Below are 14,246 nucleotides of genomic sequence, written 5' to 3' on the forward strand. Positions count from 1 at the left end.
CAAGCAAGTGGGACATATTAGACCGTTTTGTCCACTTAATAAAAAAAACTAGTAAGCTTGCGGACGAGTAAGCCCGACTCGTGCCGTAAAGGTAATTTTGAGGGCAAATATGTACCTGATTTTGATGGTAAAGGGGTAGCTGGTTTAATGCAGAACAGAAAGAAAACAGAAAGAAATAGACTTGGGGACAGTTATCATCGTTGGCCGAGAGGGGAGGTTGCTGCTCTGGCTGCGCAGGGAGTAAGGGCTGCCCGCTCAACCTGCCCACAACTGGATGTACTTGTGGGGAATGTGGTGCAGAAGGCCCTGGTTGATTCTGGGTCAGCACGCAGCCTGATTTCTTTGTCGTTTTTTGAAGATCTAAAATCCTCTGGGCTAATACGGCAGGTTGAGCCTAGTTCACTTATCTGCTGGACTGCTTCACGCACACCTTTACCTATTATCTGTAGTGCCCAGATTCACATCAAAATTAATTATTTCTCTTGGGATTGGAGCTTTTTGGTGGCTAAGGACCTGACTTTTCCTTTCATCTTGGGAGCAGATTTTATCGGAAAAACTGGCATGATTTTGGATTTGGCCTCCAGTCATGTTTTCTTTGCTTTCGCCAGGTGGGTGCTCGTTCCCTTTTCAGATGTCGAGTCTCGTGGGACTGCTGCCTTAGAGATGGAAGATAAGAGCTTGACTCCTCCTGACCAACTAGGACATCTTACGCCGAAAGAGGCTGAGGACATAAGGCAGATTTGTTCCAGTTTTCCTGAAGTCCTAACTGACAAACTGGGCACGACCAATCTCTTGGAATACGAGATTCGTCTTACAGACACCCGTCCTGTACGTTCCCATCCATATAAGCTTGCTCCGCCCAAGATGGAAATTCTGAGAAATATGATTGATGATTTACTTAAGAGTGGGGTAATCGAGCCGTCTTGCTCAAATTTTTCCAGTCCAGCGTTTCTAGTGCCGAAACCTAATGGGAAGTCCAGATTGGTCCTGGATTATCGAAAGCTCAATGCTCAGATAGAAATTGACTCCGTGCCTCTCCCCGATTTGCATTCTGCTTTCGACTGGTTTGGTAAGGCCAAGTATTTCTCCATTTTTGATCTTAATCAGGCATACCATCAGATTCCTCTAAAACACGAGTCTCGACCTCTCACTGCCTTTTGTGTGCCTTGGAATTTGTACCAGTTCACCCGAGTGCCAATGGGCTTGGCTGTGGGGGCCCAAACACTCACCAGACTCCTGGATTCTATCTTTCATGATGTCAAATTTAAGTTCGTGTTCAACTATCTGGATGACCTGCTTGTGTACAGTGAGAGTTATGAGGAGCACTTGACTCATCTAGAGGAAGTTCTAACTAGGCTGCGAGAGTCTGGCCTTACCGTCAATCCTGAAAAGGTGAGTTTTGCTCAGCCTGAAATATCGTTTCTGGGTCATCTTGTCTCTTCTCGAGGTGTTTGTATTGATCCAGAGAGAACCCAGGCAATCAGGGAGTTTCCTCCTCCTAAGGATGCCAAGGGGATTGCCCGTTTTGTGGGAATGATAAATTTTTATCGTCGTTTCATCCCCAATGTTGCTGAAGTGGCGGCCCCTCTGAACTCTCTTAGGAAAAAGGGTGCCAAGTTTGAGTGGGGTGAAGCGCAACAGACTGCTTTTGAGCAGCTGAAAGAGGCAGTGATGCAGCCTCCAGTCTTGGCTATGCCTGATTTCAGTCGTAAGTTCGTCTTGCAAACTGATGCTTCCTCCTTAGCCGTTGCTGCTGTTTTATCGCAAGAAGTAGATGGTATCCGGCAGCCCATAGCTTATGCTTCACGCACGTTAACCCCTTGTGAGAAGAAGAGTTGTTCTGTTTATGAGCTGGAATGTTTGGCTGTCGTGTTTGGAATTAATAAGTTCAGGCGTTACCTAGAACATAAAGAATTTTTGTTGGAAACCGACAACCAGGCACTTTCTTGGCTCCTTGCCCACCCCCGTCAGCTCGGGAAGATTGGTCGCTGGGTAGTCCAAATTTCTGCCCTTAAGTTCACAGTGCAGCACGTGCGAGGCACCCAAAATATCATAGCGGACACTCTGTCACGCATGTATCACTTACCCAACGACCACCAGAATTTATCAGAGCCGCCATGTTGTGGCGTGCTCCTAGACTTTCCTCTGGCATTTTCGGACATTGTTCCACACCAACTTAAGGATCCCGAGCTGACTGCTATCATCAATGAGCTTAAAAACGGAGGTGCCCACCCTCCTTATTTTCTGTACCGAGGTGCTCTATGCTGCCGTGACAAGCAGCGGAGAAAACCTAAGTTAGTGCTGCCAAGCTTTCTTGTACCGATGGTCTTTCAGTATTTTCATTCTTCTCCTGTGGGCGGACATCTAGGAATTCATAAGACCATCGCGAAGATTAGGGATCAGTTCATCTGGAAAGGTATGGACCGGGATATTGCAGTTCGAGTACGTTCTTGTGAACTGTGCTCGCTAAGCAAACCCGCTCAAAATACCAAGTTGGGTCTTTTGTCATCTGAGGTGGCGGAAAAAACCTTTGGAGAAGGTTTTCATTGACTATGTTGGGCCTCTCCCGCGTAGCAAGTCCGGAAATAAGTTCCTACTTGTTTGTGTGGATGCCTTCTCCAAGTTTGTTTGGTTGTTCCCATTGCGGAGTGCTACCGCGCAGCTCACGGTGCAAGCACTTCGTAACCATTTTTTTCAACACTTTGGAATCCCCGCCACCTTCGTTTCCGATAATGGTTCACAGTTTGTCTCCAATATCTTTAAAAGAATGTGCTTTGGGCACGGAATCCGCCATGTGACTACTTCCCCTTTCTATCCTCAGCCTTCTCACGCCGAACGGTTTAATCGCAATCTTCGATCTGCTCTCATTGCCTTTCATGCGGAAAATCAGACCACCTGGGATCAACAACTACCTTGGATCCAATTTGCCTTTAATACGGACCAGCATGAAAGTCACAAGGCGGTACCTTTCGAGTTATTATTTGGCTTTCCGCCAAACAACCCTTTGGCGAACCTTTGGAAAATTAGCGATCTTCTGCCACCTCCTGGTACTCCCAATGTGAAAGCCACTTGGGAGGCAGCCAGGCGGAATCTCATTCGGGCTAGGGAGTTAGTAAGGAGGAAGTACAACCGAGGTCGTATTGCCAATCCCTTCCAGGTGGGGGATCTAGTTTACTGCAAGGCTCACCCAGTCAGTTCGGCTGTGGATAAAAGAGCTGCTAAACTTTGCTACAGGTGGACTGGTCCCCACCGCATCTTGAAGTTTCTGACTCCGGTGACTGCCCGACTGGGAGATCCTCAGTCCGGGAAGATTTTCAGGAAGGCGCACATATCCCATCTGAAGCCTTGCCGGAGTCATCCGTGATTTCTCTTTAGTCTGTGCGGGAGGGTTTTAGGTCCAGAGGCCTGATCACCTCTGCTCTTTCTTCCTGATCAAGGTTCCTGTTTTCTTCTTTGTACCCACGCAACTCTTGGAGTGATTTCTTGCCTCCAACTGGATTTTCTTGGTTTTCCTTTCTGCAGACTTCAGGGTTTCCGGTTTATAATTCTTCAACCATTGGGGGGGAGAGGCATTTCGTTTGGTTCTTCATTTTGAAGAAATTAACAGAGGGGAGTTCCTCCTTTTGGGGGGGGAGTCTGAGCCGGTTCAATACCTATATCTCCCCGGCTCATGTGTGTTTTATATAGTGTATGTGGGTGTGGTTTATTGGCTGCAGAGCCCACTGACCTTTTGAAGGCGTTTGGCCTTTCCGGGAGAGTGGTAGAGACTCCGAGCCGTGGTGTACAAGTTAGGAGTAGCTCCAGTTTTATATTTTTGTTTAATTAAATGTTTTATTTAGTTTTGCTGAGCTGTTCTCCTTCTAACATGTGCGGCTAAGTTTACGGCCCCTCACTGATGAGGTCCAGGAGATGAATTGATTTTCTGCTGTCATCTCTCCATCATGCGTGGTCGCAGAGAACCTTCGATTTTGCGCTCTGCTGAAGGACGGCCACCATGATGGACATTTCTACTAGTCAACATCTGTGATACCCTGCTCATATTCTTTATTTATTTGTTATTGTTATTGTTGCCATTTATATAGTTTATATTTTGTTATTTAATTTTAAGTTAGTTTTAGATATTATTTAGTTATTTCTTGGATTTCATTAGGAGCCCGCCCTTAGCCGAAGGATACCGGGTGGAATTGGCATTTCTTGTTTCAAATTATGGCGTTTCTAATTTTTGTATGCAGGTGCACCTGATAAGGATTGTTTGAGGAATATACTACTGCAGGCACTTTTTATTTTTTTTATTTTTTTTATTTATAGTATATATACTTATATATTTATATTGACTAGATAGGCCTATGTTGTGTCTTAGTAAATGAACCTGAGTATGCTGACCACGGTGTTCTTTTTTTTACCTAGTTTAGTTTTGATCCGGCATCCCGTTCGCCACCATGGGCGCGCGCTTCCCTGATGGTTTGCTGTGGGTGTGCGAGCGGCGATGTACGGTTTCAGTATTATATAACTGTTCTCTGAGATAATAATCACAATCTTCTATGGTCCGTCAAATTTCCTATCCAATTTATTTCTGTGTCCAGGTATTTTACAAAACACTTCATCATTAATTTTAAACTTTCGGTGGTTTCTATTATAGGGCCTTAACTTCGAAATTTTATAAACTGTTTATTTAAATTCTCCAACGCCTCCGCATATTTTTGACATTTTTCCTTTGGCACTAAATTTTCAAAAATTGATTTCAAGTTCCACTTTAAATCCAACTCATTGTTAGGTTTAAAATTAAACATTAAAGAATATGCGATATACCCAGTACTGTCATTCACACACGAGTTAACTGCTTGTTGAATTTTACTTAAATCAGAGTCCCAGTTCCTTTTGCAATCACTATACAAGCAAGTCAAAATTGAATTTAAGTTTCTTAAATATCTTTCAGATTTGTTACCCTGGGGGTTGTACGGGATTGTAGTGATTAATTTCACACCCCATTTAAAAATATTTGCCCTTAACTCCTCGCTGGTGAAGTAAGTAGCGTTGTCGCTCACAATAATTTCCGGCAAACCAAAGTTTTTAAAAATATTACTCTCTAAAGCTTGCAACACCTTTATATATATATATATAATACGTGTACGCACGCCGTTCGTACGCACAAGCCGGGAGCAACAAACACACCACAGTTGAGCGGTATCGGCTGCTTGTTGCTCCAGGCTTGTGCAAGTTAACCTTTATAACGTGGTGGTGCTCGCTTGTAGTAATGGATTCATTTTGCTTGTCAAAGATTAATTTTTACACTCCATCATTTTATAATCAATCCCAAAATTTGTTTCACATAAATTTTTCTCGCACATTTTTCATCACATTTCCAATATTTTTATATATTGTTCCAATATATATATGTTCTTTTTGTTTTTGCTTATCTTGACAGATTTTAATTTGTTGTTTTTGTTAATATTTATGATTATTTATTATTGTTGTAATTTTGTTTATAATTTTATTATAGTTATGTTATTATATCTCTATATATAGATATGTATCTGTTATTTATCTTTAGGGTTAATTATCTGTTTAATGTGAATTATTGTGGTGGAACACTGGACTGAACTGGATTATATTGGAATGTGTTGATATTATTACATGTCTTCTTGATTTAAACATGCACAATGTAATTGGGCGTGTAACCTGTATTGTTGCATGTAAATAAAAAAAAAATAATAGTACCTAATTCAATATAACAGATTTTTCCAAAGACAGCTATAATTATTGGACACCTATGTGACCATAAATGACGTTCAGACGAAAGGTGGCAATGAGAGCAGTGAAACATATTGTATTGTATTTACATCCACTCTTTTTATCTATCTGTTAGATCTAATACACGACTTAAAATGTATCAAATAGACTTTGGGATTTGTCAAAAAAGATAATATTAACATCTACTCTCTTCTTTACTTCGATTTTAGGGTCAAATATACAAGAAAATTAACATACATGTGTCATAATAATAGATAAATAAAAAATGATGATTTATATTTTACAAATGAGTGCTTAACTTATAACCTGAAGAGAAAGTGCACAACACTATTTAGAGTTCATGAAAAGTCAGATTACTAATATCTCAATTAAAAATTGTCGATATATCTTGAAATAAAAGCCTAAGTCGAAATATATACCTGGATGTCTGTTCCAGCTGTTCGACCGTCTACGCAAGGAGAATCCAGGAGTACTGAAAAAACTAGTGGCTGTGGAAGGGGACCTAACTGCTCAGGATCTGGGACTCCGCCCAGACCAGAAACAGGTCCTAAACCAAGAGGTCTCTGTGGTGATCAATGGAGCTGCATCTCTCAGGTTGGAATGGGGGCTAAAGGCAGCGGTAGAGAGCAACACCTTGGGAACACTCCGGGTCTTGGAATTAGCGGCGCAGATGTCGAAACTTGAGGTAACAGATCGGAAGCTTTACTCCCTTACTGTGATTTTCAGTACATAGTAGTCAATATACTGCAGAAAAGGGAGAATTGCTTTTTATAATCTGAAGCTTTTAATTTGAAATCAAACATTGATCATATTTAATTTAATGTGTTTACTGTTATTGGCCAATAAAAAAAATCAGTGAAGAAAGGTTGCCATGAATATAATAACTATGGATTGAATGAATATGCTATGCCTGGAAGGTCTTACGTCGGATAAATATGTAATATAAGAAGGAAGTAATAAATATTATTAGCAAAACAAATATAAAATCGACCTATATCCTAATTTTGATCAAGTTTATTATAAAATAAATCTTATATTAATTAAAGGTAAATTTGATATTATTAAGTTAGGACTCTCCCACTATATGAATGTTAATGTACTAAACCATGTAATTATATATTACAATAATATTAATTTATTTTTTAAATAATTTAGAAAGTATATTAAAAAATACTTCCTTTTAATTTACTTACTACTATTAAACGTAGTGTTTCCAGTGACGTAATTTATTAATAGTTTTAAGGTACTTAATATAAATTCTAGAAAACTTAAAAAGCTATATAAAACTGAGCCTTCATCGTGGTGATTTTAAAATACTATTTTTATGATACTTTAATAATAATAAAAAGCGTGTATGAATATCCAAATATTGTTTAATAACGCTGGATAACAGTGATTTTACTTCTATTGTTTGTCCAGCCTGTTCAGTTCAGGGAGCTAAGTTCAGGTTTGGACAGTGATTCGTCATAACTATGCCGGATATTAATCTGGCTACTCAGTGACAAAACTCATTAGCAAAAATTAATTTGTAAAACTATCCGATCACAATATAATTTCCATTTTACTTTATTTTAATTTTTTTTTGTTCAAACTACGACAGCCGGCTGTGTTGTGGTAACTAATAATAGTGATTGCGTTTTTGAAATGAATGCAAGTGATTTAACAATGATAACTAACCTCTAAAAGGCAAAAATAATCCTATTTTAACTTATTTTCCACGTCTCGCTCGGTGTACTAACTCATTTTACTGTAAACTATGTACAGTATATGTGTAGATACTTAATACAATATTAACCAAAACCAGAGTAACGGTAATTAAAGTAGTAAGAACACGTTAGTAACGATAATATTTATAAAATTCAGTAACAAAACAATAATATATACTGTAATAAATAAATGATGAAATAATAAAATTATAAATAAGGTTATGGTTGTATATATAATATATAAAAGTTCATGTTAAACACAATGAACACATTTTATCTGAGCACACAATTTAAAAACCCAACATTTCTTTGCAACAAAAGCCAGTTGACCAATTTAAAACAATTTGTATTCAATGAATTGCAAGTCTTAAAGAAATTTGTAGTTGATAAATATTTAGGAGCAAGGTATTTGAATGAATAACTAAACATTTCTCATCCACTTTAGAAATTATTCGGAACCATGTTGGACGTTACGGGTAGAGTGAAATAAATTTTGGTTCCCTTCACTCTCATATTGAATTTAAATAGTTCGTAACAACTTGTACAAAAGAAGATTTAATAAATCTTAGGTTTACAATAACAATTATAAATATCCCACCCCAAAATGTATTTTAATACTGCACCCTGGAATGTACGTATTAGTGTATAATATAAAGTTTTTAATAGTTCTTCAATAAAATAGTTGAAAAGTGGAACTTTCTTAGTGACATGCGTAATTTCTTATGAAGGACATTTATATGAAGTTTCTATGTCAATCTACTATCAAAAACTATATTAAAACATTTAATGTTACTGACCTTATCCATCTGTTGACAGTTGCAATCATAACACTTTTGAAAGGATCATTAGCCATAATATCTTACAAACAATTTGAAACACCATAGGAAATAAAACCAACCCATTAGCAAATAAAAATGCTTTTCCTTTACAGTCGTAAAGTTATAAATTTGAAGAGATATTATCAATTGTTGCTTTCTCCCAGTTACGTAACTATTGAACCAGCTTAAGGTGGAACCTAATATACCGGCTGTTTAAGTTTATTTATAAGCATTATGTGGAGCTTCATTAAATATTTTATAATCTACTAATTCTAAAGGTTTTATAAAATAAAAAATACCAGTTTTTATTATACTAATTTTAAGCTACTGTGTATCAAGTTAGTTGTATAAATGAGAGAATTGTTTTAATTCTTCCCTAAGTAAACCAAAACTGATCTCTTTCCGACTGATTTATTTTATTATTTAGGAAGGATAATATTAAAGAAAATTGAAAGGAGGCTTATCGGCTTTATGAAAATACAATGTTCTGTTTGAGGTTTACTGGAAAACTCAATTTTTACAGTTCAAATTGATATTATGCACCAATGCAGAAGCAATAGAATTGATGACATTTATGACTAATTCCACAATAAAGTCATCAACACCAGAAAGTTTTTAAGTTCTTTTGAAACTCAAATTATCTCGTAACCAGTAGCAAAGATAGGATAATGAGTGTAGTTGGGCTTGTTTGGTTGTTGTATTTGTTGTTGGGACTGTTAAAGGTCGGCTCTCACTGACTAGATTATTCTGTACTCTAATCTGGCAATGACATATCTCTTTGGAAACCTCCCTTGCTTCGAAGATTACTGTCCCACCATACAGCCCGGTTTTAATAACGCATTTGATTGAAAGCTCACCACAAAAAAAGATAAGTCAGCCCAACAAAGAAAAAACTTAAATATTGAAATTGTTTAAATGCCTATTTAAAACAAATACATGATCTAAACATATATCAGTATGGTTAGTAGTTCCAGTCGAAACATTACCCAGTGAAGATAATTCACTATTACTCATAGTATTGAGTTAATTTAGAGTTAAGTTGTTACCTTCTAAGTATTTAACAACTACATTCAGTACGCTATTATAATACTTCCAGAATTACAGAACTTACAATCCACATCTTTGGTCCTGAGTGAATTTAAAATTTTTACTGGTTTACCTGAATTATACAGTAATTACTTAGTTTTGTGTGTAAATAATATGTTAATGTGGCCATAAACATTGATCGATTTTTCAGATTAACAGTACTTATTATATAAATCAAAATCACATCGATAAAAAATGTAATGCCTAGTCCTGATTAAAACTACGTTTTTAAAATTGCTTTTATGTAACTTATGACAGTATATATATTAGCAATTATTCCCTGTAGATGTAAATTACGATAGATTCTAAAAAGAAGAGTCAATAACGTGTTCTAATATTGAGCCTAAATACCAGCCTTGTTCTCTTTAAAACTACAATGATTCCTTGCATTCTATTCTCCAGAAGCTTAAGTACCAATATCTGGAATTGAATGAAGTCTTTAAAATCTAAACTAAAGGCTGAATTTCAGTTAAAAGTGTTTGTTTTATTTATACACCAAAATCTTAACAAGGTCTTAGAGAAAAGGAAATTAAATAGTCTTTATTGTAATGCCATTTTGATTATTAAAATATGCAGCAATAAGACCAGATATATTAAAAAAGAGTTTCCAAAATTATTCATATGTGTATAACACATTTAATTCGGAAACATATAATTTGTATTTGTGTTCTATTAGTTTTCAATAAATATTGCTCATTTTAGCGATAGTGGTAACATCACATTAATAAAATGCATAGAGTCTATGGCTTCACGTTTGTGCAACAGGCTACTACTATTTATAAATGAGTTACTAGATAAATGGCGTCAAATGTTTAAAACTCGCAACGCAAGGTAACTCTCACCACTGTAGTCTCTTTTGCCTTCAAGAAAAGATAAAAAATTACAGGCTTATTTAAGTATTCTTGAAACAGGCAGCCTCTTCTGTGACCCTTTAGATCATCCATCATTGTAAGCAATATATTTTCAAGTACGTAAGTAATTATTATCGCAAGTACGAGTATATACGTGAGTAATTATTATTTTTAACTGTTGTTTAATTTGTTTCGTACTAGTAACTCTATTATTTCGATAACTCTGTATTATATTATTTTACTCTTCCAACTTTATTCCATATAGTGAAATATGTCTAGAAAACCAATACAATACATATACAGACTCTCTTTTTGTAAAGCAAAAGTGATATACAGTTATGAAGAGTTATAGATATACAGGGTGTTCAGCAACCATTCGAACAAACTTTGCCACATTGTTCAGCAGGCCAAAACTAACAAATAATGCAATATAACAGGAGCCCTATTTCACTTCGTTTAGCGTCTGTCTGTCTGTGTGTGTTTTTTGGGAAAAAAATTACTACTCAAAAACCACTTAAGATACAGAATTCAAACTTAAAATTTATGTTAACCTAGTGGTGGTCATTTTCAGGGAAAAAAATAAAACAAATATCTCATTGCATTTCAAAATGGCGGCCGTTCAAAATTTTCAAATTGTATTAGCTTTGAAACGGCTACTTTGACAACAAATTCACCAGGCAAACGTTTTTTAGCATATTTTATTACCAATTCAACAATTTTTGTTTCAAAAAGATTGAATAACAAATAACTGAGTTACAGCACCAAACGTAAAAACAGGTTAAATCCATGCATTGCAAGTACGTACAACAATGTAGTGGATTTTTACGAATAAACATTTTAAGGTTCTTTATTAAAATACTGAACAATTATTATAACCTAAAAAAAATATTACTATCATTTTTGTTCCATTTACATTAATCAATGTGTTACACACACACAAATAAAAAAGAAACAAACTATTCACAATGCTCTTAAAAATCAATAGCATAATATTACATGAAAACAGCTGACCAACAATCAGCAACCAAATCAGGTGTTTTAAATGAAGAAAAACTAATAAACAAACTATCAAGACATTGTTGAGAAAGTCTATGTTATATTGCATTATTTGTTAGTTTTGGCCTGCTGAACCATGTGGCAAAGTTTGTTCGAAAGGTTGCTTGACACCCTGTATATTGAAATTGGGACAGACATTTAAACTCTGGCTAAACGTCTTATCATACAGCTATATGTTGATGGTCAAAGTTGCAAAATGGATGGGAACTACATATTATACTCTGAAAGACATAATCTACGCCACAGTAAAACTGGAGTTGCTGCAACAGTTATATGCACTTGTTTGCTATAAACAGCTTTTGTTTATAGGTGTTTGACTTTCTGCCGCTTTAGTTTATTTATGGGAACCTGGCTGGTTCTAAAAACACAGCAGCAACGGATTTAAAAGCTTTTAACTATTGTGAAGTTTTATATTTTACTACACCAAGTAAAATTCACAGAGTGTGTGTGTTATGCCTCGCTAAAAGCACAACATAAGTTGTGGAAACGACTTCATACATTTTGAAAGAAATTGCATAAAATAATCTATGCAGTACTAGCCACGGCTTTGCACTCAATTAAATAGGCTTTGCACGATGTATAATTATAATTCTGACGCGAATACTGAGTTAGCTTAGTTGTCCCCCACAAAGAAAATTTTAAATGTACAAGTATTAAATTTATTTAGTAATTAGTCTTAGTACTTAGTACTAAGAATATACATACACAGATATTTTAAGACAACTAAGATGGCTTTTTAACAGTCTTTAAATTTATTGAGAGAGATTTGGCGAGGAAAAAGCTCAAACGAACATTTAAATCGATTTTTTGTTTGAATCTATTTAGACGAATACTACTTCAGGTTTCAGTAGTCAAGTCCGAGACAGCGTCACATAACAGACGCTGCTATAAAAGCGAGATGAACTGGAGATAAACTTAACATTTAAATTGAATCAACCATTCCTACTGTAGATACATATGTGCAAAAAACTCGGTTGCTCAACCGTGATTAGAGATCGAATGCATCGTGATTAGAAATGTCGTAGTGCACTCAATTGCGTACCTGATGAGACTCTGAGACTGCTACTTCCACTATTCATTGATTTCTCTGATGTCTAAACGATGTAAGGTTCGTTTTGAGCTTCTCCGTCTGGGACTTTCTTTGGATCTCTGCAAAAGAACATGAATCCAGATTCCAGTAGTCAAGTATGAAACAGCGTCAGATAAAAGGACACAGACGCTGCAATAAAACAAAGGTAAACTGGATCTAAGCCCTACAAAAATATATGCACATTTGTGTGTGTTTATATGCAAATAAACTGTCAAAAACATTTAATTGTTTTCGTAATATTTAATTATAACAAGAATATGCATTCAGGAAATGAGACATGTCAAGTAAAACAGAATCCGGTTCTGGTTTCAGATTGACACGAAGACAGGCTAAGTTAATTACAGTTTATTCGTTCGATCGTAACAATAATAAAAATTTCTCTCTGAGTACACTCACTTCTCCATACACAATAGACCTCTCTTTTTTACTGTCGTTACCGATATATCAGCAGTTAAGTTTACCTGCTTATTGTACGTTTTTATAAAATTTATATATTTACTGCAGTTTTATTCCTCGTATGTAATTTTATCCGCCTCTTTCGTGGTAATTATGAATTATTACATTGCCTGTTTAATATTTAACATTGCCACGTATACTGCCATGTTGAGGCAAGACCAAATGTCTTGATGATACTAACATTATTAGGAGCATCTCTTTATCAATTATTTTGGTTGACGCCGCAATTCATTCTGTTTAAATATTCTGTTTATAGGGCGTTGCATAGTGCGTGATTGATATGAGCATTAACCAATTACTTCACGATCTTTAATATTTGGAGCACACGAAGTTTGTGATTTGTTCATTGGATAGAAAGTCTTTGCATTTTCACAATTTTAACATACCATTTCTCCCTCTGCAACTGGATTACTCGGGTAGATTACCAATGTTAGCATTAGTGACAGCTAACTATGGTCGGTACATACTCGTACATTTCTTATGGTAACTAGGTAGTGGGCTATTGGTTAATCATTTACAAGAAAATAAATTCAAAGACTACATTCAACGTATTTTTCGATTCCACCATATGTGCGAGTTTTGTTTTTTGCAAGCAATATTTTAGTAACATCTGCAAACAATGCTCAGAAAAGCTAATGCAGTTAAAATTTTTTATATGATCTAACACCAAAGTTTATTTACTCTTTGATTAGCTCTTGAGCTGCTAAAAAGAGAGCTTTCGACCACCTGTGATAAGTAGAAAACGAATAAAGTAATCTAAGGCTTTGTAAAGGTCATCCAAATTTTCTTTAGCAAAGAATAAAAAACTTAAATACAGCATTAATATTTAAAATAAGGAAAATAAAACCATCAGTAACCATCTAAAAATAGATATTATGGTTTCTTAACCATTATGATAATATTAAAGAACGATATTCAGACGGAAATGTCAATGAGTATGGTGAGCAGGACATTAGGAGCGCAGGAAGCAAATTAGGCTCATAAATTAATAAAATATGGTTACAACAGATACGAAACATCTCTAATTACAGCTCAAACGGGCTAAACTATTTATAATATTCCAAACAGAAGTTAATAAGAATAATTGTTTCCTAATTTATGTTTGATTGTGGAAACAGGATTTAATAATGTTGTTCAAAATATTATATACTTATATACTATGCATCCATACACCTTGGGGTCACAAATAATGCAATACCATACTATGATACTAGTACTTGCAATATATTACCATAAAATCCAAGTGAGTGTAATAAAAATGTAGAATATGTCATTAGGTATAAAAAATGCTTGTTTTTAGCATATTTAAAGTTAAAAAGTTGTAATGAGCGCCATTAGAATATATATTTATGTTAATATCATAATTAAACTCGCCTTGTTATCATAAACATTTCAGCTAATTTTGGTATAATTGAATATAGTATTTTTTGAG

The 14,246-nt window shown here is 35.5% G+C and overlaps 1 protein-coding gene across 1 annotated transcript in view; it reads left to right on the top strand.

The window, feature by feature from the left end:
• The window catches only part of LOC124366109 (putative fatty acyl-CoA reductase CG5065), a 107,341-nt gene that overhangs the window by 79,173 nt on the left and 13,922 nt on the right, over positions 1-14,246 (top strand). The window contains exon 3 of the mRNA XM_046822375.1: positions 6,188-6,436. Coding sequence (XP_046678331.1) covers positions 6,188-6,436 — 249 coding nt within the window. The remainder of the gene's footprint in view (positions 1-6,187; positions 6,437-14,246) is intronic.

This window comes from Homalodisca vitripennis, chromosome 7 (genome assembly GCF_021130785.1).
Source record: "Homalodisca vitripennis isolate AUS2020 chromosome 7, UT_GWSS_2.1, whole genome shotgun sequence".
Lineage (NCBI taxonomy): Eukaryota > Metazoa > Arthropoda > Insecta > Hemiptera > Cicadellidae > Homalodisca > Homalodisca vitripennis.